General features: G+C 45.1%; 7 protein-coding genes across 7 annotated transcripts; all 7 read left to right on the forward strand.

Annotated features, from left to right (window-relative positions):
• Positions 1 to 1,876: 1,876 nt before the first annotated feature.
• Positions 1,877 to 3,495, forward strand: PAAG_06884 (RNA binding protein; the record flags this gene model as incomplete). The annotated part of the gene is made up of 4 exons (XM_002791292.2): positions 1,877 to 1,956; positions 2,126 to 2,826; positions 2,885 to 3,081; positions 3,145 to 3,495. The coding sequence occupies 4 exons, from the start codon at positions 1,877 to 1,879 to the stop codon at positions 3,493 to 3,495; spliced, it is 1,329 nt and encodes a 442-aa protein (XP_002791338.1).
• A 577-nt stretch (positions 3,496 to 4,072) lies between these two features.
• PAAG_12288 (hypothetical protein) lies at positions 4,073 to 8,016 on the forward strand (the record flags this gene model as incomplete). The annotated part of the gene is made up of 10 exons (XM_015847800.1): positions 4,073 to 4,801; positions 4,881 to 5,618; positions 5,719 to 5,769; positions 6,869 to 6,935; positions 7,005 to 7,040; positions 7,086 to 7,127; positions 7,196 to 7,237; positions 7,307 to 7,428; positions 7,516 to 7,710; positions 7,792 to 8,016. 10 exons carry the CDS (start codon positions 4,073 to 4,075, stop codon positions 8,014 to 8,016), a joined length of 2,247 nt encoding a protein of 748 aa, XP_015702596.1.
• Positions 8,017 to 9,325: 1,309 nt separating this feature from the next.
• PAAG_12289 (meiotic recombinase Dmc1) lies at positions 9,326 to 11,005 on the forward strand (the record flags this gene model as incomplete). The annotated part of the gene is made up of 9 exons (XM_015847801.1): positions 9,326 to 9,361; positions 9,440 to 9,479; positions 9,543 to 9,598; positions 9,740 to 9,835; positions 9,925 to 10,028; positions 10,089 to 10,516; positions 10,600 to 10,622; positions 10,684 to 10,846; positions 10,938 to 11,005. The coding sequence occupies 9 exons, from the start codon at positions 9,326 to 9,328 to the stop codon at positions 11,003 to 11,005; spliced, it is 1,014 nt and encodes a 337-aa protein (XP_015702597.1).
• A 272-nt stretch (positions 11,006 to 11,277) lies between these two features.
• On the forward strand, positions 11,278 to 12,396 carry PAAG_12290 (hypothetical protein; the record flags this gene model as incomplete). Its single annotated transcript, XM_015847802.1, has 2 exons — positions 11,278 to 12,216; positions 12,388 to 12,396. The coding sequence occupies 2 exons, from the start codon at positions 11,278 to 11,280 to the stop codon at positions 12,394 to 12,396; spliced, it is 948 nt and encodes a 315-aa protein (XP_015702598.1).
• Positions 12,397 to 13,450: 1,054 nt separating this feature from the next.
• On the forward strand, positions 13,451 to 14,366 carry PAAG_06888 (hypothetical protein; the record flags this gene model as incomplete). Its single annotated transcript, XM_002791296.2, has 2 exons — positions 13,451 to 13,796; positions 13,903 to 14,366. 2 exons carry the CDS (start codon positions 13,451 to 13,453, stop codon positions 14,364 to 14,366), a joined length of 810 nt encoding a protein of 269 aa, XP_002791342.1.
• Positions 14,367 to 15,230: 864 nt separating this feature from the next.
• Positions 15,231 to 16,524, forward strand: PAAG_06890 (hypothetical protein; the record flags this gene model as incomplete). The annotated part of the gene is made up of 4 exons (XM_002791298.2): positions 15,231 to 15,312; positions 15,414 to 15,520; positions 15,918 to 16,343; positions 16,396 to 16,524. 4 exons carry the CDS (start codon positions 15,231 to 15,233, stop codon positions 16,522 to 16,524), a joined length of 744 nt encoding a protein of 247 aa, XP_002791344.2.
• A 5,765-nt stretch (positions 16,525 to 22,289) lies between these two features.
• PAAG_06891 (mRNA binding post-transcriptional regulator (Csx1)) lies at positions 22,290 to 23,854 on the forward strand (the record flags this gene model as incomplete). Its single annotated transcript, XM_002791299.2, has 4 exons — positions 22,290 to 22,492; positions 22,624 to 22,728; positions 22,882 to 23,025; positions 23,098 to 23,854. 4 exons carry the CDS (start codon positions 22,290 to 22,292, stop codon positions 23,852 to 23,854), a joined length of 1,209 nt encoding a protein of 402 aa, XP_002791345.2.
• Positions 23,855 to 26,213: the final 2,359 nt, after the last annotated feature.

Below are 26,213 nucleotides of genomic sequence, written 5' to 3' on the forward strand. Positions count from 1 at the left end.
TGAGATCTGAGGAGCAAAAAGCTTGTTCAATGTTTATGTTGTACTTGGTCTTCTCCAACCACCTCCCCATCCCTGTCAATTTGGCATAATTCAGACCTTCAATGACTCGCAATAATAATTTTCCAAAAAAAAAAAAAATCAATAAGAAAAGAAGGAAAAAAAGCTTAAAAAAGGAAAGAAAGAAAGAAAAGAAAAGAAAGACAGATCTTAGTCTCTTTCAGGGTCCGCATGGTTTGGTTGACGATATGTATATGTTAGTGCGTTGTTCTATTCTGATTGGAAGGGTGAAGCCATATCCAGAACAAAGGACGGCGGAGGACGCCAAGGAGGCATAAAAAGTGCTTCCAGTTCCCAGGATTTGCTGTGAAGAATTAAGACAAGTGAATATGTGTGTTTCATGCATCTCTTAGTCGTTAGGCAAGGAGAAACCGTGGGACAGCCGGGGTAAATAGACGCGGAGTTTATGAGAATTTACGCTTACCGAGAAAGCATTAAGTCGACTACTCACTAAAACAAGGAGAAAGTTCTACCCTTCAATGACACATATATAATGGGGTTTGAGGTGTCACATCCGAGAAGAAAAAAAACCCCATCCTATCCCGTAGCGATTTGCAGATAGGGAGGTGAAGGGGTAGGGGGAAACTTGAAATCAACAGGTAGGGTTTTCCAGAGGCTTTCGGGAAACGGGATCTCACCCCTGGATCATATTAGTGCATATACAGTTTTGTGCATGAAAAGGATTTGAATGTTATGCTTGAGGACCCATCAAACAGGGTTGCTGTCTTGCAGCCACCATGGATGGCCCGATCCGCCTCCACGTGTGTACGCAGGAATTGCAAAAAACACTCCCCAGAAGAGCTGGTAAAACTGGTGTCAGACAAAGCTAAGAGAACATTATGTGAGGGAACGGAATTTTCAACGGTCCTCTTGTTTCCGTGAAACGGTTGGGGGCAAAAGAGGGGGCGGGGGAACTGCCGAACTGGTGAGGCGATCCAGAAATGGCAGCATTGGGTGTAAGCAGAGAATAATTGCTTGTCTAGGGCATTTTAAGTTTAGCTTTGCATCAGATCTCCTCCGGCGATTGAAATTTGAGGAGTGCTGAAGAACGTTTGGCATCTGGTGAGGCAGGAATTGGCAAATGGTTGACGTTGGGCTAACCGCTGTCAGCTTCAGCTCCAGAAACACCTTCTTTGAGGAGGCGGGTGACAAACAAATGAGAATCATCCACATTAAATTAATCCGTTTGTTATTCTCCGTAAATGAAACCGTAATATTTTCTTAACATACATAATTATGTATATAACTTGCATAAGGTTGATCGGAGACCCTTATCTGTTAAAGGTTTGCCAGAGGTGTTCACAAGCCCTGGTTAGGTAGGTCATTAACTAGACAAAAAAAAATGATTAATAGACACAAATCATCATAACATCAATATATTATCATATCATATCATTTGCCACTGCTTCCGGTAGACCTGAAGGGGATGAGTTGGAATAGGCATAAGTATGTCTCTGAGAGTCTGTGTGTGGTGTGCGAGGCGTCAGTCACGGCAGCAGAAACTCGACGCAGCCAACGGCTCTCATTGGCCTAACCAAAAACGGTACAGTCTGCCAAGCCAAAAGGTTCCTCCGTTCGATCCTCCGCATTCCAAAAGATCTCCAACTCAAGCCTTACTTGGCTACTTTTGCAGCTAAAATATCTTATAACTGCCTTTCTCAGATCAACCAACCTGAGTAGCCATCGTATGCTGCATATACATATCCATTATTTGACGGATGTTCTCCCACGCATACTTCCACAATTAATGCTCCCCCACGGTTTCATCCCCCCTGGTGCCTCACTTTAGTCCCTTGTTGGGTCAACATTCTTTGCCCTCATGAGTGTCATCTTGGAGACCTCGTTGGGTGATGTGGTTATTGATCTTTTAGTCGACGCGGCCCCCAAAGCTTGCGAAAAGTACGTCTGTTAATTTTTCCCGTACCCCGCTTTTCTCTCGATCGTTCGTTGGTTCGTCCGTTCGTTATCTCTACGTATCCCCTATCACCCCTTTACCCCACCAACAAGTTGTACAAATGTGAAGTGGCTGAAGGGTGAAAACTAAGATTTCCAAACCGTTTCAATCCAGTTTTCTGAAGCTATGCAAGGTCAAGTATTACAATTTTTCTCCGGTATACAACGTCCAGAAGAATTTCTCCTTCCAGACCGGCGATCCCATAGGTCCCGGCTCTAAGGACAGCGATGGGGGGTCTTCCATATGGGGTCTCCTCAACGGACCCTCACGAAGGACATTTCCGATAAAGTTCCCACCGAAAATGAAGCACACAGAGCGTGGCACGGTTAGTATGGCTACGGTCCCTTCCACAAAAGACCTCGACGAGCGCCTGGCGGGAAGCCAGTTCATTATAACCCTTGGTGATAATCTGGACTACCTGGATGGGAAAGCGGCTATTTTCGGGAAAGTGGTGGAAGGATTCGATGTCCTGGAGAAAGTAAACGATGCGTTTATCGACGATAAGGGGCGTCCACTTAAAGATATTCGAATTCGGCATACCGTGATTCTAGATGATCCTTTCGACGATCCACCGGGCCTGGTGGTACCCCCAGAAAGTCCACTGCCTTCGAAAGCGCAGTTGGCAACAGTAATGATTGCGGACGATGAAGAGTTAGACGAAAATATCGACGAGGTGGCGGTAGAAAAGTTACGACGGGAGCGCGAGGCTCGGGCACAGGCTTTGACCCTGGAAATGGTTGGGGATTTGCCGTTTGCTGAGGTTAAGCCACCAGAAAACGTCCTTTTCGTGTGTAAACTTAATCCTGTAACTCAAGGTGTGTAATCACACCTTTTTTCCGTGATTCAACCTACATACTGAACTAACCAAAACAGATGAGGATCTTCATCTTATTTTCAGTCGATTTGGGCCGATATTGTCCTGTGAAGTGATACGAGACAAGCGAACTGGTGACAGCCTGCAGTATGCGTTCATCGAATTTGAGAACCAGAAAGACTGTGAACAAGCTTATTTTAAAATGCAAGGTGTTTTGATCGATGATCATCGAATTCATGTTGACTTTTCTCAAAGTGTAAGTGTCATTCTTGTTGTTATACCTATCTTTCAGCTGTAACTTGCTAACGTCGATTTCTAGGTTTCGAAATTATCGGACACATGGCGGAACGCGACAAACTCCAAAAGAGCTAGCCAACGAGGTGGGTTTGGAGGAATATCTACTTTAGAGAAGAGGCGCCAATACAGAGCCTCAGAGGCGCTTCGACGAGATTCATATGGAATGGTATTTGACAAGGAGGATATGCGCAGAAAGGGCGATTCAAAATCTTACAAACATTCTCGGAGTCGGAGTCGAAGCCCACATAGAGGGTCCAGACATAGGAGTAGGTCACCCTCGCGTTACCGTTATGACGATGGCGATAATAGGCAATACAGAGGGAGCAACAACTCATCAAGGCATGGATACGGAAATGATAGGCGTAGGCGATGATCCAAGGCATAGATCTCTTAATTAAAATACCCAGTGTAAAGTAGCTATATAGTTATTCTCTGTAACCATATCAATTTGAAAACAACAAAGTCTCAAACTACAGGTCCCTTTTACTTCTTTTTCCACATCCTCTGAAAGAATCATTCAATATCCTCTAGATAAACAACACACAGAAAGTTGTGGCTAAACAGCTGCCAAGAGACGTAGACCTTATCCGCATTGGTTCCCATCCATGTCTTAAAGCCTAATGGCTGAATCCCTTGCCCTGTCAAAATGAAAACAAGATTCTCCAAACATTAGCGTTATTCTCCTGGCAATAATTTACGATCTTTGATCTGCTTAGAAGTTGATAATGTTGGCAGGATTTGGGACAGTTTCTCGCTGTGCAGCTAAAAATACAATCTTTGGTGGGGCATCTTCATCTAATTAGTTCCAGGCTTTGCTTAAAATCAACGTCCTTCCCCTCTCTTCTAGTTCTAAAAAAGGCAAAGCAAACGAAATTAACCAGAATTCTACGTACTTTCTTTTCTTTTCTTCATCTTTTCATCTAACCCAATCACATATTATTGCTGCGGCAATGTCGTTGGTCTCAAATATCATGGACCACCTTCCAATTGGTGGGAGTGAGAGGGAGGCAGCTCTACCCCGCGAACCGTCGCAGGAGGAGATCAATACGCTGAAACATAAATATAAAAAGGCAGGACAGGGACATGTGTTTACTTTCTTCGAGGAGCTCAAATCAACCGAAAAGGCTTGTCTCTTCCGCCAGCTCTCCAACTTCGATCCAAACCGCATCAATGAGCTTGCCAACACTGCCCTCAATCCCCCCGCCGCCATTCAAGGTGCTCAAAAAACCACCGTCGAGCCCTTGCCGGAATCCACCACGGCATCCATGATTGACTCAGATAGTGACTCTTTACAAAAATTCTATAATACCGGTCTTGAACTGATCGCTGCCAACAAAGTGGCTGTGGTACTGATGGCTGGCGGCCAGGGGACTCGGTTAGGTAGCTCCGCACCAAAGGGTTGCTTTGATATTGGCCTTCCAAGCAAAAAGTCACTTTTCCAGATACAGGCAGAGAGAATTATAAAGCTGCAGCAATTGGCTCAAGTGTCATCGGGCAAGGACAAAGTTGTTATCCCTTGGTATGTAATGACCAGCGGCCCAACACGGCAGCCCACACAGACGTTCTTTGAAGAGCATAAGTTTTTTGGTTTGGAGAAGGAGAATGTTGTAATATTTGAGCAAGGGGTATTGCCATGCATATCCAACGAGGGGAAAATTTTAATGGAGAGCAAGTCAAAAGTAGGTGTTTTTCTTCATTTCTTTTTTATCCTACAAGGTACCTAGGTTCTCCCGCTTACATACAATTACTTAAAAATAGGTGGCAGTGGCACCTGATGGCAATGGCGGCATATACCAAGCGCTTTTAACATCTGGAGTTCGAACAGACATGAGGAACAGGGGAATAAAGCATATCCACGCATACTGCGTTGACAACTGTCTCGTGAAGATTGCTGATCCCGTCTTCATCGGTTTTGCAGCCTCCAAAAGTGTCGATATTGCTACAAAAGTCGTACGCAAGCGGAATGCCACCGAGTCCGTCGGTCTCATTCTGCTGAAAAACGGAAAACCAGATGTCGTGGAATACTCCGAGATAGACAAGGAAACCGCTGAAGCCAAGGATCCCAAGCACCCTGACGTTCTCAAGTTCCGCGCAGCGAACATCGTGAACCATTACTACTCATTCAACTTCCTTGAGTCCATTGAAGTCTGGGCCTCAAAATTGCCACACCATGTAGCCCGTAAGAAGATTCCTTGCGTCAACTTGGAGACGGGGGAGATCGTCAAAGCTGAGAGACCCAACGGGATTAAGCTCGAGCAGTTTGTTTTCGATGTGTTTCCATTGCTGCCGCTTGACAAATTTGCCTCGATTGAAGTCAAGCGGGAAGACGAGTTTTCGCCATTGAAAAATGCCCGTGGCACAGGGGAGGATGACCCTGACACTAGCAAAAGAGACATCATGCGACAAGGCGAGCGATGGGTCCGCGCTGCTGGGGGTTTAGTGGAGAGTGAATCGGAGGACGCAGCTGGCGTTGAAGTTTCTCCATTGATAAGCTATGTGAGTATTACGTTTACACATTATGTGTTACACATTATGGATTCCAGTTATGCATTTGAACCTGGTTCAGACAGAGAATACTAATTATAATTTCACGTAGGCTGGAGAGGGATTGGGGTTCTTGAAGGGTCGAGTCATCAAAGCACCAGCGGTAATTGAAAGCGAGAAAACAAATGTTTGAATACAAATGAGACTGTTAGCAGGGCCCTCTGCAGTGTAGTTGTCATGGGGACAGCATTTGATAGGTTAGATTTTTTCTCAATCAGCAGAACATGCTGAGGCAACACAATTCAAGAGACATTCAGTAGTGGCCTTGAATAAATCTCTTTGGCCATTTTCAAAGTGGCTATGAAAACAGGTATCTATAGGTCACTGTTTGCATTAGTAATAGCACAACATGGTAACTATTTAGTTATCTCGAAATGAACCTCCTTCTCTGCTATAACCTGCTTGCATAAAATAACTTCAAGAACAATGAAAATACAATGCATTTCACCGTTTTCTTTGTATTCGAAAACGGTGTGGCGCTAGCCTCTTTTCGGCTAGGCGGTCAAGCTTCTCAAAATCTTTTCTCTTTTCTGCTTTAAACGCCCGACGACCGTCATTTTGTTTCAGACCTACAATTCATATCAACATCACAACGTTTCTTCACACTCTGAAAGGATTGTTTTTGTGGCTTGGTGGGATTGGAGAGAAGAAGCAGAAGCAGAAGTGAAGGGTTTAGTTAGATCGGTGTGCCGAGTTTGTTGTAAGTTCTTACCTTGCCCCTTGCAACTTTTGCTGTGAGAATGCATTCCCATCCTCGGCGGTTTCTTCCATACGGTTCCTGCCCACCTAATATGGGTAGCTTGGGAGATGGTTCTGTCCATGTTCGTCAAGCTAACAAGAATAGGCCATCAAGAGAAGTTGGGAAAAGTTGCCTCGACCAAGTAATTTTTATTGTTTTAACCGATATAACTTGCTAGTTGTGAGTTCGCCCCGATGTTGCGAAGACTGTTCCATGCACCCAAACTGAGGGTTGCTTTCACAACCTCCCCAACCTGTTAACTACTATTTCCTATCCGACCCTTCCCTGCCGTTAGACAAGCATACATTTTATACCAACCCTATCTGCCCCAGAACATCTGCTACCTGCCCTTATCCGTTTTCCGCATACCTTTTGTATTCTTGCCTTGGAATGTTATTTTACATAAATTATGAACTTACAAATCCGGAGACGATTTGAGAACTAACAGTGGAGACACGACTAGCAATATAAGAAGATGATGGCCTCACGCCGTGCATGCTACAAATGTGGCAACATTGGTCATTATGCTGGTTAGTGACAAAACACGCCATCAGAAGATTTTTTCAATCGAGTTGAGGAGCCCAGGCTGATTGAAACAGAGGTGTGCTCGTCCGCGGAGCGCCTATGCTACAACTGTGAGTTCTCTATTTTCCCAATTGCCCTCCTCTCTTTACATTTAGGGGAGTCAAGACTAATCAAAGCTCACACAGGCAAACAACCCGGTAAGACTCAAGATGGGAGAAATGGACTAATGTCGAAATTATTTCCAGTCAAACTAATGATCAATTAGGACACGAGTCGAATGGCTGCCCGCGTCCTCGCACAACAGAGAGTAAGGAGAATTTCTTCACCCCAGGTTTAATAATGCGGAGATATATTAACATTTCTCTCTTCCCCACAGCGAAACAATGCTACCATTGTCAGGGCCTTGGACATGTGCAAGCTGACTGCCCAACCTTGCGCTTGAACGGGGGTGCCACGAGCGGCCGTTGCTACAACTGCAATATCCTCGGCCATCTGGCTGTAAGATTTTTCGTTGATTTGTCTATTTAAATATGAAGTTTTACTCTGCCTAGCATCCAAAGACGTTTCACTGACCCTATTTCACAGCGGAATTGCCCATCTACTGGCATGCAAGGTGCCGGAAGAGGCGTTCCATCAGCCCGTGGGGTTTTCAACTCTCCCTTTCGTGGTGCATTCGCCGGATATGCCAGAACTGCTACGTGCTACAAATGTGGTGGTCCAAACCATTTCGCGCGGGATTGCCAGGCTCAATCTATGAAATGCTATGCATGTGGCAAATTGGTTAGTTATACCAAACCATATACCAAGGGGAAATAAATGACCCCGAGAACCCCATTTCCATTGTCTAACAAATAGATGCAGGGTCATATCTCCCGTGATTGCACTGCTCCCAATGGTGGACCGTTGAGCTCCGTAGGCAAAGTCTGCTATAAATGCTCCCAGGCAGGCCATATCTCTCGCGATTGCCCGACTAACACCACCGAAGCTGTTGCTTCGACCGCTGCGGAGCCCGCTGCCGAGACCGCAGCCGTGACGGATGCTAACGTTGCCCCCGTTGCTGCAGCGCCCACTCCGGCAGTCGCTTAAAGTCGATATCTCAATCAACGTCCACACCCAACGATCCATTAGGACTCTGATGGAGCTCTACTACGACCCATATATATACTTTTCTTTTCCTTTGTGTATTTGGTGTAAACCCGTTCGGCCCTTTATTGTTAATCGTGTTCATTTTATTTTCTTCATTTTTCCTCTTTTTTTTCCTGGAAAGGGTTTGCACATATTATGTCCCGTGTCAGATTCTCAAGAATCGAGGTCTTTTTATGTATACGAAATGCCAAATAAAGAAACAGGAAGTTAATCATGACGAAAAGGAAAACAATCAAAGCAAAAAATCAATGACCTGGAATCCGGCAACGGGCTGAATAAGCCTCATGAAATGGCGTCAATTTGGCTGACAAAAAAGTTGGGGAAAAAAAAAGGGGGAGAGGAAAAGTTTCAAATTCACCTTCGTTGAGGAAGATATCAAAAATTGAATTTCAACTTCAACAGCAAGGCCTAATGATGGAGGAAGAAAATGTGAGATTTTCAAACTTTCCATATATTTTATTCATCAGGATTAATTATGGACTGTGGATTGTGAAATATAAATTGTCGGTGCTGGAATGAACACACATATTCACATGCCGCCTGTTAACATCTTTTTACATCCTTTGTCCATCCAGGTTTTGCCCTCCCTCTACACTCTTCCTATGGGGGATGGCGTGGTTAGTTTAATTTTATATTTATCCTATTTTTAACGTCAAATTTTGGATCTTCTCTCGCCCCATTTTTCCTTTTCCCTCTCTCTCGTCCTAGGGATTGGGAAGGGCTGGTATTTTGCTTTTGAACCTCTAACTGGGCGTCAATTTGTTGGTGATGCACACAACACGAAAAGTTATGTATTTTCATTTAAGTCTCGTTAAGTTCTATTGAAAGGAATGGCCTCTCCATCTACTTACATGAATACTGAAATGGCTCCGCTTGCAACATCATACTTGTCATTACATTTTTGTTTTTTCTATTCTCTTTCTATCCCCACGTCTTTTCGTCATATAGTAGGAGATACTGATGGGTCTGCGTGTGTCCTCTGAGGCTGGATGAGGCTCTGCCCGTCCTCTCCTGATCGGGAAATACCCGTGACCCCACCCCCCTACTCCCCCTGACCTCCCACTTCTTCAGAGAAGAATAACTTCATTTGTTTCAAGGACCATCAAGTCCAGTCATCTATCCGATCTGTTCGTCTGTAGCCTCACCATCTAGCTATTCCTAATCTCACTACATCTTCACCTGAAGTTATTACTCGCCCCTTACTTACCCGAGTTGTTAGTGGTGATAGCAGAGCTGAGCCGGAAACAAGATGCCCGCATCAAATGCCAGTGACGAGTTCGATGATGTGAGACGTTTTCCATTGCTCTTCCCAAAGATGTAATCGACTGTGCACTCAAATTGACCGATTTATTTTGTTCTAAAGGATATTTTCATCGTCGATATAGACGGCATCCAGGCTCATGGTGAGAGTTCTTCACACCTTAAGACTCCAAATAAGTAACTCAGCTAAAGGGGTTATCGTGTAGGTGTTGGAGCAGCTGATATTACGAAACTGAAGGCGAACGGATTTTATACAGTTGCTGTATGATATAATGACTCCGGAATCTTTGTTCAACTACACCAGCTTGAGCACCCCACTTGCTTTAAAGGGGAGCATTTCAAAAGCACTAGACTCAGTCCAAGACTAACATTAGGCCAATGGGAATCGTTGGACATCCTGTAGTCTGTACACGGAGCCACGAGAAAGACGCTTCTGAAGATCAAGGGTTTTAGTGAAGTCAAAGTCGAGAAGATTAAGGAGGCTGTTCAAAAATGCCAGGTATAAATGGCTCAGCCAACATCCTTATTCTGAAATCCACTAAACTCTTCTTACCCGTGGTTCAACGTAACTGATGGGTATCCATGCAGCCTTCAGCTTCTGGATTCATAACTGCAATGGAACTAGGCCACCAGCGGAAACGGGTCGTGAAGATTTCCACTGGGAGTAAACAATTCGACTCCATCCTTGCAGGGTCCGTTGATAACGTGTCCTAGTTGATTTTTATCTAAAAGGTATTAATTGTATTAAGCAGTGGATTTCAGAGCATGAGCATCAGTGAGGTGTACGGCGAGTTTCGCTGTGGTAAGACACAGCTCTCACACACCATGTCAGTTGTGGCGCAGCTTCCCAAGGATATGGGCGGCGCAGAGGGGAAAGTAGCCTATATCGATACTGAGGGCACCTTTCGTCCAGAAAGAATTGCCCAGATTGCGGAACGCTTTGGTGTTGACTCAGACTCCGCATTGGAGAACATCACTTATGCAAGAGCACTCAATAGCGAGCACCAGCTGGAGCTCCTCAATACACTGTCAAAGGAGTTTGCAGGCGGTGAGTATCGATTGTTGATAATTGACAGTATCATGAACTGTTTCCGTGTCGACTACTGTGGTCGTGGAGAGTTGGCGGATCGGCAGCAGAAGTTAAACCAGTTCCTGATGAAATTGGCGCATATGGCAGAAGGTGCGTAAATAATTCATAGCCCACTCATCCACATATCCCCTTTCCAACACCCCAGACTTAGAAGCTCACAGTTCACTCGACAGAATTCAACGTCTGCGTTTTAATGGTAGGTTTCTCGAGAATGAGAGAAAGCTTCAGCTGGTTTCCAAGCTTACCCCAACCTACAGACCAACCAGGTACAGAGTGATCCTGGTGCAAGTGCCCTGTTTGCAGGTGCAGATGGTCGTAAACCGGTAGGAGGGCATATCTTAGCTCACGCTTCAACCACTCGAGTCTTGCTTCGGAAAGGTCGAGGTGAAGAAAGAGTTGCAAAGATCCAAGATTCTCCAGGTAAATAGTTACTCCTTTTCAAACCACCCCCAATAAAAATAAAATAAAATAAAATAAAGACAAAAGGACATTCACCATGCTGTTTAACTAGATTGCCCGGAGCGCGAAGCCACCTATGTGATCACGAATGGCGGTATCAATGATCCGGACAAGGTCTAGATTCTATATCATGAAGGGCTAATAGCATACAAGAAAGTTCATAATGTTGTGTACTGTGTCGTGAGAAATTGTTGCATTTTTGTTCTTAGTTAACAGTTTATTCTGTCTTTGAAGCTACTCTGATGTCGAGCGGGAAGGATTAGCCGCGGTGCCAAGCCTTCATTCTCGTGTACAATATCCTTATCTAAATTCTACTGTTCAAGCTTAAACAATCAAAAGAATATATCCAGAATCATAAATTCAAACTAGACAGGAGTCAAACTATTTCAGCAATGGCGCCTAAAACACCCTTTCCGCTGAGTATATCCGGCTACTCAGTCCTACCAGTCGAGTTTCCCCCAGTTCCTTCATTCCCAAACCCTGCGACGCATTACCTCTACCTTCATCCACACGAACCACGAATTCCCGACCCAGACTCCGCCCGCTCTCTTTTCATCGTAAATATCCCAGTAACGACTACAGAAACGCATTTACGACATTTATTTGGCGCTCAATTGGCCTCCGGTCGTGTTGAACGAGTTGAATTCCACGGCTCGATTGCTAAAGACTCTTCAACCGTTCCACCCCAACCGCCCACAATTAGCACCACCACCAGCAGCAACAGCAAGAAACGAAAACGAGAAACCGCCCAAGACCTGCAAATCAAGCTCGACAAAACGGAGATCCCACGCACATGGGACCGTGAACTCCACACCAGCGGCGCACATGCAGTTGTAGTTTTCGTCGATCGGCCCAGCATGGAAGCCAGTCTCAAAGCTGCGAGAAGGGCCGCGAAAAACCGCACAAAGATAATATGGAGCGAAGGGATCGAGAAGGACCGTTTACCAGCCCTTGGAATCCAGAGATACAAAGCACATAACAAACTACGGTATCCGGCACGCACCGATCTGTTGCGCACAGTGAACGACTACATGACCATCTTTGGCCAGCTTGAGGAGGCTCGAGCACATGAAGCGGCTGCAGCCGCTGATGAGCCTGATGAGGATGGCTTTGTGACCGTTACGCGGAGGGGGAAGATTAATAATGTTGGGCTCGAGGAGGAGATGAAGGAGTTGTTAGAGAAGCACAAGGAGAAGAGTAAGGGGCTTGAAGACTTTTATCGATTCCAGCTGCGGGAGAGAAGGAAGGAGAGGCAGACGGAGCTGCTGAGGAAATTTGAGGAGGATAAGAGGAAGGTTGAGGAGATGAGGAGGAGGAGGGGGAAGGTTACGGTATGTTTATTTTCTATTTTGTATTATCCCCTTTTCTCTCTCTTTTATTTTGTTTCTTCTCTCCCATTTTCGCCCGCAGGATGATTGTATTGGTGTAAATTGGTGGTACTACTTGATACGGGCTCCTTTCCAGCTTTCATTGTTTTATACTAACTTATTTACCCCCTACAGCCTGAATAAAAAAAAAAATCCTAAAATGCGGGGATTTGAGAAATTATGGATAATGTGCTGCAGATGTCAGTCCATATCGACAAACTTGCAAATATCGCGTGCACGCGCCTCTCCAGGAGGAACAGCACACTCAAACACACATGTTCTTGGATAGTATCGGTTATTTAATAAGGAGACAGACACCTAGCGCTTTGCTGGCTGGAATAAATCTCAATTACAATAATTTCTTCCACGATCCTCAACTCCAGCTCGCTTTAAATGCTGTAGTGAGGTCTATTGCGCCCAGATGTATTTACTAGAACACTGCGACTCGGACCATAATGGAATGAGAAATATCACACACAGAGTCCATACCCGGAGTCGGTGCCGTGCGCTGCAACCTTTTTCCACTTCCAACCGAGCATCCCCTTGTTGCTGTGTGCTCCGTGGGCTAAGGACCATGGAGTATCCATTTGAATTATCGGCCTGTATTAGCGCCTCACAGTAGATTTCTTCTTAAAAGAACTGTAGCTATAAATCCTCAAGAATGCTGCGCAAGTTGTCATATTCAACGGCTAGCATCTACGATACAAATAACAATGTAATACAAGGTTAGATATCGATGTCATCCTGATCTTGGAACAAATCTTTGCGACGACGTCATAGGCTTGGCATTGTCACCTTATCATCCTTCACGTCGGCTGCCTAGCTGTAAAAGTCGCAAGGTCAACCTGTGAAATGAGCTTTACGACGGTTGCGATTGTCGAATTTCAATGCAGCTATTTGAAAACATATATACGGAGACACCTTTGACAGGATTGGAGTCAATAATTGTATACTCTGCTCCCGAATTCTGTCCCTCCCACAACCCCGCATCGTCCCGCGTTAGGACGATCTCTAGCAGGTATCAACATCCACCTTTATACCAGAAAATACCCTATATACATTGCCTTGACGAGACCACACTCTTTCACTTCCCTCTTTTAAGAGTTTTCGGCGCCTCAACCCGTTGCCGCTCGTTTTAAAGCCATATGGGCCGTCTCACAATTGTACTTTAAGATACCAATTGATCCCAATACCCATCATGAACGAGAATCCACCAAACCCGTCTGGATCAGCAGGAGGAGGAGGATTCATGCCTCCCTCACTGCCCTCCCCATCTCCATCATCCGCATACTCAACCTCCACAATCGCGACAAATCTCCCTCGACAGAGAAGGTTGTCTCTAAGACCAGGTTGCGCCAAGGAAACAGCAGTCATAAACTTCGTTGACAGCCACATCCTAGCCATAAACCGGCGCCACGCGAAGAAATTCAGCAGCGCATTCACGGACAAAGATGAGACAGAGGCGGAGCGTGGATATGAGAATTTCCGCGAGGTCGCGAGGGATATAGAGGCGATTGTTGACGTGCTTTGGGTTAGCGCTACTCGTAAGTTTTGTTTTTTGTGTAATCCTCGTTCCCGCTGTTATCGATTCTCGCAATTGTTTCTACCTTCTACGGTTATATACGTTATCCATTAACAACTCACGAACAGCCTCCCTCCAAATACCATACCTCATCACCCTAGCAGGCCTGTTAAATACCTATCTCCCAGACTTCCCTTTCTCCGCACGCGCCACATTTAAATTAATAAGGAAATTCGATGCTATCTTCGCCTCACTGCTTCTAGGGGAGGATTTGCAGACTGGGCACCCCTTACCTGGTTTCGAAGGCAAACATGGCGTTGTTTCAATGACTGAGAAGGTGAGAATCAAGAGTATTACGGAGAGCGCGCGGATTATTGTCGTGGGTGCGCAGGAGAATGGGGATGATGAACAATATGGTGATGACGACGAGGATGACGATGGTATTGAAGGAGACGGGGACGGAAGAGGAGGGGAGTCATGGGGCTCGGAGGTTTTTGGGGATGGCCTTGGGAGGTGGGACTTGGAGTCTGGAAGGGTATATCAGAGGACGATTCAGATACTGGGTGATGAGCTGGGGAAGCAAGATGGGTAGCGAGGTGGGAGATATTTGTATTTCATGAAATGGCAGGTTCCAAGGTTATGAAGGAATGAATTGATGACCGCTACAAGATATATAGGATATGAATATACATGATATCTATGCCCAGAATTTTCATTGAGCGTTTTTATTTTGTGGAAATGGCGTCAGCTACATACATGGTGATGATGATAGTGGCAGCCCCAGTCAATTTTTGCCATCCCACGCTTCCTTGCAGATCCCCGATGCATGGCGTTGCGCTATGCCGAATGTGGCTGTTGATTTGTGATATGCTCAGAAATAGGTAGTTACAGCACCTGGCTTGCCTCAACTAACCTCAGGAATGCAGAAGAGGTTCAGCATATTTATGACAACCACCTTACCTTACCCGCCACCAGCGAAAGCGCTGTTCATTGGCTTCTCTGGCTAAGTCCAACCAGAATCTTCAACGGCAATGGAAGGCGAGCATACAATCAATGAAGACGCGCCGATCTCTCCTATCAAGCTAAGTGGAGTAGCAGACGGCCTTCTTCAGATTGAGTTTCGGAACTTACGATATTTGTCATGGGCGTGCTTAGCTAGCATCCGATTGTCTAGCTAGCTAACTTTTCGCAAGTCTGGTTTACTGAGTCGTGACCCGGCAGGTGCTGAATATCGACCTACATACAACCTTGGGATCGACATGATATCAGCGCGTACAGAATCCTGATAACCGGAACAGGGCGATTTGCCTTGCGGACATAGAATATCATCATCGACACCACCACAGCGGCCATCACTGGTGTACCATAAAAGCTCTTCTAAAACGGCTGCTGGGGAGTTTAAGAATTGTTTTGAGTGGTGAGGCCGGGGATGCGAGAGCAACTGAATCGATTTAAAATGCTTTCCCCCTGTAGCCAAGAGGATCAGTATCAATGTGGACAGGAGTTCGCGAGTCCGCTCGCTAGTATTGATGAGGAGCGTACCCATGAAGACTGAGAGCTTTGTATGTTCTTAAAAAACATGAAGCATGGGAGAATAAAGGAAAATCATCATGGGCTTCTAGGCTAACGTCGTAACTAGATCTCATGTCAGACGATTCACCAAAAGAGCATTCGTCTGCCAGACATGCCCCTAATCCTCCTAAACTTGATGTACTCGATCTGGCAGCTTCTGTCAGTGGGATGAAAGTATTTAGTATATCCCATAGCAGACGGAATCGTCTCGGCGCGAATGATGTGCCCTATACACTGCTGGACTGCGTTGGGAGGGACGGGAGCTGCGCGTCTACCGAATCATCGCTGAAAATAATGATGTCTTCGTGCTGAAGAGAGTGGATTTGAGAGATGTTAACGAAGCTACGGTCAGAGGGTATAGAAGCGAAATTGACCAGCTCAAGAAACTCGCCAAGGTCGATTGATCGAGTTGTCAGCCTGCGGGAATGGAAGCTCAATAGTGAAAGGCAGAGACTTAACATAAGTGCATATTATCATCATCATATCTCTACTCGAAAATCTGCTTTGTGCTGGTTATTAAAGTAGATCTAGTTCAGGTGATAGAATTCGGTCCTTTGGACTTTTGACTCAGCTCTCAAGCGCTAGATCAACTCTACAGACGCCCAATTCGACATTATGTTCAAACGGCATTACTGGAAAGAGATGTTTGAATGCCTCACTGCGGCACACGCTTGCAACATTGTACACTCCGGCCTCATTCAAGCCTACCAACTTTGTTCTCGTCCGAGGACGCTTGAAGATCATTGTCTTGAGCATCGCGAACCTAATTGGCGACGACACCGTGAATGTACGTCGCGACCACCAAATAGTTACACCCAACTATATGGTCCCAGAAGCTTTGCTCGACAACAGCTCCAGAGGGGACAATTCTTTAGGCACCGGTGAGATGTTGATCCAAGGTCGGAAAACCCAGCGATATCTGGAGCTTGGGCTGCATATTATATCAAATAAACATACGGGAGAGCTCCGCTCGGCCAAATACCAAATCATCTGCATTGTGCCATGCCCATTATCAATCCGAATCATACCATTGACTAACCCGCCCTCAGGATTGGCGGAGTCAAGTTTCCAGCTGGCATCATCCAAGCCTTGCAAGCATGCTTGAGGCGGGGGCAAAAGCTGCGTCTGACCACAGACGATCTTCTCTTCCCGTCCGACGAATTCCTATCGCTCGGTAAACCATCAGACCCTGGGAGAGTCAAGAACAGATAGACGTAATCCTCCAGAAATGTTGTGCGGCTCTGCCATTCAAGTGAGCCGCCGACAGATGATAGGGCTGTCAATTGGTCGAAGATATTCTTTGATAAATTTGTGCTGCCGCGCTGTAAGCTTTTGCTTTGATCATTTAGTGATTCTTCAAATGTATTACTATACCCATCTTCCGCTTTTATTTAATTGCTTTTTTATATTAAGGGTTGAACTTTTATGAATTTCTCCCGTTTTTGAACCCTGCTCATTGTTTGCAGTGCTGGCCATAATGCCTCGAGATGGATACGTCGTTGACATCTACTCTATATGTCGTTGTCTATATTTTATTTTGGTCTCTTAGCGCTGCAGGATTGATCGGCCTGGATGCAATCAATCATTTCATGGATTTATATTAGCGCTAGAAGACTGATAAACGGATGGGAACACAACAGCTGAATCAACTAACGTTCAAGTTGATCACGTACACGTATTTATTATACCTTAATCAATCTCCTCTCGCGAAAACGGTCCTTCATTGGCAGGGATTGTAAAGAAAGAAGGAAAGAAGAAGAAACAAAACACTTTTAAAAACGTTTTCATCTTCCACTCTTCAACCATCGAAATTATTTCTCAATCCTCAAACCCTCAACCAACCACTAATAATTACCCTTCTCCGTCCCCAGCCCCAGATACCTGACGATAGCAAATATTGCTGCTCCTCTTTCCGCTCCTTTGATCCAGAGTAAGAAAACCAGGATATTAGGAAATCATTGAACATTGAAACAACGGGGCCCAACGGGGCCCAATGCCATCATCCAGTTTCGGTCCTTATCCCATGACTCAGTGGGATTCCTAGGTATGGCAATAAAAATAGCAGGCCCGGTGCTCCCGTGCAGATGACGTTGTGAAAGGTGTTGTTTCACGCGATGCGACTTGGGTGTTTTTTTGTGCGTAAGATGTAACTAAACCGAGGGAAGAGGGACGGGGTCTGATCGAAAAAAAAAAATAAATAAATAAATAAATAAATAAAATAAAAATTAAAAAGCCCCTTGGCGGCCTTTTCTCTCTTCTTCCCTTTTTCTTAATCTCCTCAATTGGTCATGATGAGTTTGTACGGAATAGCTACTGTACTGTTCATTGGGACCAATCTTGTCAAAGCCTTATTTATTAGAGGCATGGTTAATTGCAACGCAGGATGTCGTCCCTCTTTCTTTCGGTCTCTTGAAACAAGTGATTCCTTTTCCTTCCTTTTAAGTTTATTTATTCTCACTTCCTCTCGAGTCAGCAGAGCGATCTGGCAAAATGCCGTGGTTCTCGGTTAGGGGAGTAACGCAAGGATGCGCCGGAAGCAGAATAATCATTATCATCCTGTGTAGTCAGCTTCAGCGCACTTTTAATAGAGGATGTCCGGATTTTTCCTTCTCCTCCTCTGATCATTTCTCTGTCAATACCTTTGGTGGCTTGTCTGTCTGCTCCGCTGTAGATGCATGTAATTGTAGTGCTATGGATGTTGCTGCTATCCATGACGTTTATATTGAAAGATGGAGTACAAAAATAGCCCGTATTATCGTCAGTAAGGAGCGCTGCAAGAACGAATTCTCTCTGCATGAAATGGCTAACTATAAATAAATGAAACAAAAATTTGAGAGGAGACTCGATCCCTTTAATGCAAGTAATAGATACTTCCATCCGGCAGCTAATTAGTTAACTAGAGAGTTAAATCCATCCGCTACCAAGGTTCTATTCCACGGTTCCATGCAAGACAGCCTCGTTTAACCACGAAAGGAACACCTTACCAAACCACTGCAAGTAATCCATCCTAAAAAGGTTTACACCCTATCTAAACTTACAGGGAGTTCTACCTAAACTAACTACCTAGTTAGCCGGACCAGGGTGCATGATGACAACATCGCGCCACGCAACCAAACGAACGCACAACAAGAGGAAGCGAGTGATAAATCGTTCTCCGCAAACTAAAAATATAAACGAACCTCCGTTCCTTCATTTGCATTTTAACCTAGGACTCTTGCTTTTTTTAAACGGGGGTTTTCGTTTTTCCTTTTCCCTTTTTGTCTTTTTCATATTAACACGTAAGTCGGGCAATTAGGCCTCTCGAGCAGGGAGAAAAAGGGGGTTGAGGGGGGCGGGTTGTTTGATTTATTCAAATTATATGATGTCTGTCCCCTTTATTTCTTCCCCTCTCACCCCGCTGCCCTCTGCTCTATCTTTTATTCAGCACCTTTGATCAATATGGTATGGCATGCGAAAGAGTATATATTGTTTTCGGCCTCAAAATCTGGCCTTAAAAGGCGTGGACGAGAAGTGTGGTTCGTTGCTTTTCGTTAAAGTGGAAAACCGGATTTTAACTTCGAGAGGTTTTGTCTCTGTCTCTCATATAACCTAGGATATGCTCATTTTGGCCCATGTCCACTCGCTACCGAAGGCTAGAGAGATGCGTAGCGTAGGGTTGCGCTGAAGGAGGGGAAAGGGAGATAGATCATGTTCATCTTCAAATAATAGTATTTGCTTTTTGATAGCTGGTGACAACTAAGCACTGGTAGATACAACGAATCGCTCAAGAGCTGTTTTCCGTAAATCAAAGTAAAAATAATAAAAATGTCAAAATAATTCAATTTTAAAAAAGAGTGGATTCACTATGAATTTTTCCCTCCTGACGTTTCGTCCCTTGCAGCCGTTCTGTTTTCCCACTTCTCCAGTGTTTTTGTGGCCTGAAATAAACTTTAGACCTGTCGGGTGAGTCGCTTTCTGGCATTTCGCCCCCCCTTCTTCCTCCTCCATCGTTCGTCTTTCGTTCCTCTTCTCCTCCTTCACTTTCCTGAATCTTCTTTTCTTTCTTCCTTCGTCTTCCTCTTCTTCTTTTGCTTCTTCTCTTCCCATCCTCTTTCTTCTGTCTGTTCTAGTAGTTAATCCGTTTCTGGTTAGTTGTGCCCTTTTTTTTCTTGCTGGTTTTTTTATTTTATTTTATTTTATTTTATTTTATTTTATTTTATTTTTTTTTAATTTTCCTCCCTCCTAATCATCCAATCTCTTCCTGGCTCTCTTCCTGTCTTCCCTTACCTTCTCTCCCCCTCTCCCACCCCTTAGTTCCCTTATTCTCTTGATTCCCCCGGTTCCCCCCTCTTCCCCCTTCCCCCCACCACACACAAGGAAGTCGAGTGTTTGAGTTGAGATAATTCACCGATTTAGTGTTCCCCTCTTCTTTTCATTCTTCCATTATAACAGGAAAATCCGCGCGAATAAGAAAAAGGAACGCACGTGGAAGAAGAGAAAATTTTGTTCTCTGTATTTCCATATTTTTCCGTTCTGCGGGTGCAAAGGAGTTATTTTTTTTGCCCTTCCGTTGCGTACCCTTTTTTGATTTGCAAGCACAAGCAAAAAAATAAAACACACCCCCTCCGCCCTCGTTTTGTCATCATTCGAATCCGTCGACTGCCTTAACCTACTACTACTACTTACTACCTTCCACTACCGAACTACCACATAATTTTACTCTCTCCCCAGTCCACCCACCAAACTCTCGAATCATATTTTCCCATCCACCCTCCCGTCCATTCTCATCATCTCTCCATCTCTCCCATCTCTCCATCCATCCACCAACTGACCAACCACATCACACACCCTATCTCTTTCCCGGAGGATTTCTGCCCTCTTGAATTTTATATTTGGTAAAAGCAGCATTGAGCGTCCGCCTTGCCCGTTTTTCTAACTTGTCAAAAGCCTTCCCTCTTTTCCTTTTTGGTGCAGCCGGAGTTTGTCATTCGAGAATAAAACTTGTGGTGAGTAACATTGTTTTTATACACCCTTTTGCACTGTAGTTTCAGCGCACAGTCGCAGTCGTACCCTATCTATCATTAGCATCAGCATCAGCATCAGCGTCATTCCCCATCGCAGACCCCGATTTGATTTCATTTGCCATCCCCCAAATGCCCCTTTTTCTATGACCCTGTCATCTTCCCTGGGATAGCCCCTCGTTGTATCGATGGAGAAGAGCTTTGAGAGGTGGGGTGTGATGAGTGGTAGTTGTGATGAATAGTCGTTGCCTGCGATTCTTCTTCAACCACCGCCACCACTCTTCAGCCTCAGCCCTCATGTCCGTCATCCATTTCGCTCAACGAACTACACCACTTCATCCTTCTTGTCCCTCCTCTCAACTCCACCCACCAGCGTCCTCACTATCGTCATATACTCTCTGGAAATATCTTGACACTGCTGCCACGTCTGAAGAGAGCAACTTGCGGCATTCTTCGTTCTTTGGCCCTGAGTGCAAGTGAAAGATGAGGTCAAATTTGTGGAGAGATAGCTGAGCACCCACCCACCACCCGCCTACGCACACACAGACACACAGACACACACACACACACACACATGTCTACACTTTGCATTATCGCAACAAATAATTTAAAGAGAGGTTAAAGAGAGCCACAATGACAGCATTGCCGTGGTGACGAGAGGATGAGAACGATGGCCTCGTAGCAATGGTTGTGTTGCTTATTCTATTTCCCCCTCCCAAAGAATTCATCATCACAAGCCTTGAATCTTGATCCCACTGTTCCCGGCAACCAATAACCCATGAACCCATCCATTCAACATTCAGTTACTGCTAGGCTTATTAGTTTTGAACGCTGCTATCTGTCTTCTTCTTTCTCCTCTTCCTCTTATTTTCTTTTCTTCCTCACTTCCTTTCACTGCTCTTCTCCACTACAATAAAAACACCTTAACAAATCTCAACGGTTCATCGAGTGAACCTTGGCGTGTTTTTTCTTGCGTCTTTTTCCTCGTCTTGCCTCTCGGTGGTTTTTTTCTTCCTTTTTCTTCCCGCCTTTTCTTTTCTCCCCGCAACATCCGCTTAACCACTCATATCCACACCTCATCTTCACTTCTTGCTTCCCTTTACCTCCCATCATCTTTCTCACCTCATCGCCCCCGTGTGTTACTGTTCATTGTCATTTTCTACCTCTCTTCCGTTTTTTTTTTTCCCTTCCTGATATTCCTCTCGCTTCCTGTCGCTTTCAACGCGCGCGGTTCATTCCGTCGTCTATCTTTGTTCTATACTACTTCTGTCGCTGGTCAATTCATTCCCCCTCCTCTTTAACTCCATCAATCGTCTTCATTCCATTCCATCCTTAACTTCGTCCGATATCCTCTTCTCCTCCCATCTCCTCTAGTCCATTCGCCTGCTAACCATAGTCTCTCCAATCCTTCGCTTACAGAAACGTGAATTATCCTTCCTTGTCGATCCTAGACTTGTTTTAAACCAGGTGTTCATCGCTTGTCTCTCCTTAACGACCCTCCTACGAGTTCAAGTCGCAACGGCCGTCTTCGGAGAATACCACGCATTACAAAGGTTTATTTGGGCGCAAGGTGTGTTGTGTTTCCTATCATCAAAGTTCTCTGTCGCTACAGATTTCGTGCCCTTGACGCGATAGGCCGATTTTATGAGCTCATTTTTTCCCTGAGGCGATCGACTTTGAGTGGTCGACTTTTTAACCCTTAATGGGGATGCTTGGTTGTCGCGGGAACGGAAAAGCAGAACAAATTTTCATTAGCACACCTGAACAATCTTGCTGACTATCATTTCGCACCCAACTTCAGGTTCTTAAGCACATCTTCGTTTCTCACATTTTCTTCAATTTCATTTGATTTCACCCAAGTTCTATCCTCTGTATCACTTCGCTGGTGTCGCATAATTCGCATCTTTGCCAAACCTTTTCGATCCCTGTTTCGATATCGAACCATGTCCTTCCAAAACTTTGAGTCTTTCCAAAACCAGCACGGTGCTGCCGATTCTGCCGCTGCCGGATCTGGTGCTCCTGCCACCGCTGATTCTGCCATGGCTGGACAGTCGGATCCTTCCCCTGCTCCTTTCCAGGGCCCTGCCTCTGGTGAGGCCGCTTCCGGGTCTGCTCAGCAAGGTGGCGATGCCAAAACCACTCTCTGGTACGTTTACTGATCCATCGATCGCGACTTGCACGTGCTACAACGTCGTCGCGCAAATTTATCTTGCGAACAGTGCGTAATGTGGCTTGTCTTGGAATTTCACTTTGTGGCTGATTTTTGTGTGACTTTAGGATGGGTGAGCTGGAACCCTGGATTGATGAGAACTTCATTCGCAACCTTTGGTTCCAGATGGGTGAACAGGTCAACGTCAAGATGATTCGTGACAAATTCTCTGGGTACGTGGCGCTCAATCGCCCTCCTACTTCTCCTGTCCCCGACTTCCATTGGGTTGTTTTATCCCTTGCATTCCGTTCTATGGCATGAAGGGAAAAAAAAAAAAAAAAAAAAAAAAAAAAAAAAAAATTGGGCTCTAACGTTGATGCCCCTAGAAGTAACGCCGGGTATTGCTTCGTTGATTTTTCCAGCCCTGCTGCTGCTGCCAAAGCTCTGACCCTCAGCGGCACCCCGATTCCTAATACTTCCCGTACCTTCAAGCTAAACTGGGCTTCCGGTGGTGGTCTGGCCGATCGCAGGTATGTATAACAGGTGATTGCGCAAATCTAGTACCAAATGCGCAATACTGACTAGCTTCTTTGTTAATATAGTCGAGAGGAGCGTGGCCCAGAATTTTCCATCTTCGTTGGTGATCTTGGTCCCGAGGTTAACGAATACGTCCTGGTTTCTCTCTTCCAGAGTCGCTTCCCTTCCTGCAAGTCAGCCAAGATCATGACGGATCCCATCAGTGGCATGTCTCGTGGATATGGATTCGTCCGCTTCTCCGATGAGACTGATCAGCAACGCGCTCTTACCGAAATGCAAGGAGTTTACTGTGGCAACCGTCCCATGCGCATATCTACCGCTACTCCCAAGAACAAGGGCCCTGGCGCGGGACCTGGTGGCGCGATGGGCATGCCTGGAGCCGGACCCGCTGGTATGTACCCTCCCATGGGTGGCCCTCCCATGGGCTACTACGGTGCTCCCCAGCCAATGAACCAATTCACAGATCCCAACAATACCACCGTGTTTGTTGGAGGACTATCCGGCTACGTCACCGAGGATGAGCTACGTTCTTTCTTCCAGGGCTTCGGCGAGATCACCTACGTCAAGATCCCTCCTGGAAAGGGGTGTGGGTTTGTCCAATTTGTGCAGCGTCATGCTGCGGAGATGGCTATTAATCAGATGCAAGGATATCCCATTGGGAATTCGAGGGTTAGGCTTAGCTGGGGTCGTTCGCAGAATAATTCGGGACCTGCTGGGACTCCGTATCGTCCTGCACCGCCACCACCCATGTATCCCACCATGGGTATGCCACCTTCCCATTCGTACGGTGGTGGTTTTGCACCGATGAAGGTATGTTTCTGATACCTTTTTGCTATATATTTCCTTCCTCCACCACACCTCCTTCCATTCCAGTCTTTTGAAATCCAGTGACCTCAAAACATCTAACCATGTCTTCATTTTAAATCGCACTAGCAGTAAAATGCATCCCTACACTTTTAGCGTGGAAAGCGCCAGCAGGAGTTTTTGCGTTGCCCTATTCTCAAACCAAAAAAGATGGGTTCCTTGGGTCTTGGTCTTGCGTGTATCAAAAAGAAAAACCGTGTCAAGCTTTGTGAATTTTTTTCCTCTTCAAACTTGTCCCCTTTTTTCAAATTCTTATTTCCAAAGACTCGTACATCTATCTTATCTACTCTTTAGCTCTTGATGAGTGGTTTTCTCCTCCCCTTTCGCCTCTTCCAAGTCTGTTTCTTACTGCGAAGTGCCAGGCACCTCCTTATTGACGCTTTTTTCCTTCTCCCCCAAATAATGAGTGGTTTTATGTCTTGACTTACATATTTTCCCACCTTGTTGCGTTTGTCCTTGCCAACGTTCCTTTTTTCCGTTTTTGCTTTTTAACAGTTCGTCTTCGCCAAAAACTCGTCTTGACTTTTTATTCGCTTTTCAAATTGAGAAAATCCCTGTTTTTGTTAACTAACCTGTTCCCAAACCACTTTCATGAGAGAAGAATTTCCCCTTTATTGTTTATTTACGTAACGCAACCCAGTTTTTCTTTACCGAAATTTCAACTTTTCTCTTTTCTTCCTCTTCTTCTCCTTTTCCTTACTACCCATTTTTCTCCTTCAATATGGTCTCCTTCACTTACTTTCTGCTATGTGTGATTGATTGATTGGTTTTAGTTTTCAAAAACGGCTGCTTTTATTTTACTTTTCCTCAAATGTTCCTCTTTTCATTTCCCTCCCCCTTCCCTTTCCGCTCCCACTCCAAAATGTTTACTTGACCAACGAAACTTTTCCAGCTTAAGCTCCATGTTACCGGGAATGGCTATACGCATGCCCGTGATAAATTACGTTAATATCCATGTTTTGATGGTGGTGGGACACACCCCCTGCAAAACCCAAAGCGATTTGGGGAAAATCTTATAGCATGTATTAATATTTTTTTCCTTTTTCAGATGAGGCGAGCGGGGTTTTGCTGTATGTATGTGCTCTTTTGTCCTGCCTGCCTGGCATTCTTTTCCTGCTTGAGTGCCTGCGCCTTGACTATAAAATTTGTGCCGAAGGGTTCTTTTCCTCCTTACCTTTCTCATGAGTGTTTGTCTCTTCATGGGTTCGGTATCTGTATGTGGTGGAATGAGATGGTGTATGTACAACACGATGCTGGCTAACCTTATCTTGCGTTTTAGAATATTGCTCGTTTGGTTTGGTTCTGGGTTGGGTTGGGTTTTTTTTTTAAAAAAAGGAATTGGGGGTAGAGAAGTATTGGGTCGAGTTGCTCTTTTTTTTTAATGTATACACGGACAGGTCAAATTGGCTTTGGTGGTCTTGTGTTTTTTTTCATCCTTCCTTTTCGCAACCGTTTTTTTTCTTCCGGTCTTATTCACGAGAATGCGAATTTCCGAAAAAACTTTGCTGCTGGTGATTTCTTCGTTTCCTTGCCTGGGCTTTTCAGCAGTGGAATTCTCTTCTCTTCTTTTTTTCTTTTACTCCTTTTCACATTTCGCACCCCTGCCAGATCAGTTTAGAAATTGATTTCTTGACTTGGAGGGCCTATTTGTGTCTTATATAACGCTAAACCGGGTTATTTCAAGGTTGTGTTTGTTCAAAATGGCTTTGGACTGGTCTGGTAATTTACAATTTCTGTGATCGAATACAACAGGTCTCTTTTTCCTTGTTAGGTAACTAACTAATGTCCTAGATGCAAATGGTTAATAGATTGATCATTCTTCTATTCTTTATTTGTGTTGAAGTTTTGTCTTATGAGGTTTGCATGTCAGTCAGAACCTAGGTATACTATCATTCCAGTTACCCAGAAACGAGGACAGAGAACGGCAGGGCTAAGAACTTGATTATGTAACTAATCCACCAGTTTCCTTTGATCGTCCACTCCCATCTAAGTTCCGCTCTGCGGATCCTACCTGCGCGGCTACAGACGATGGTTATCCCTTCTTTCTCGAAGCTGATGTATGAGAAGCTTTATCTGGGGAAAGGTATGCGGAGCTTTTATCTGTTGCTTTTTAAGGCAGGCCCAAAAGTCCGTATGTTCAGTTCCATCCATTTAGTTAAAATCCTATTGGCCCTAGTAGTCAGTCAGTGCTAATGTATGACCTTCAGCAGACGGGCAACTACGGGGCTATGCATGCTTGAGATAGTACTGCTGGCAACGTTTCGGGGGGGGGGGGGGGGAGGGGGTTGCCATAGATGGCTTCGCATAGTCAAAGTTT

Source organism: Paracoccidioides lutzii (genome assembly GCF_000150705.2).
Source record: "Paracoccidioides lutzii Pb01 unplaced genomic scaffold supercont2.20, whole genome shotgun sequence".
Taxonomy (NCBI): Eukaryota; Fungi; Ascomycota; class Eurotiomycetes; order Onygenales; family Ajellomycetaceae; genus Paracoccidioides; species Paracoccidioides lutzii.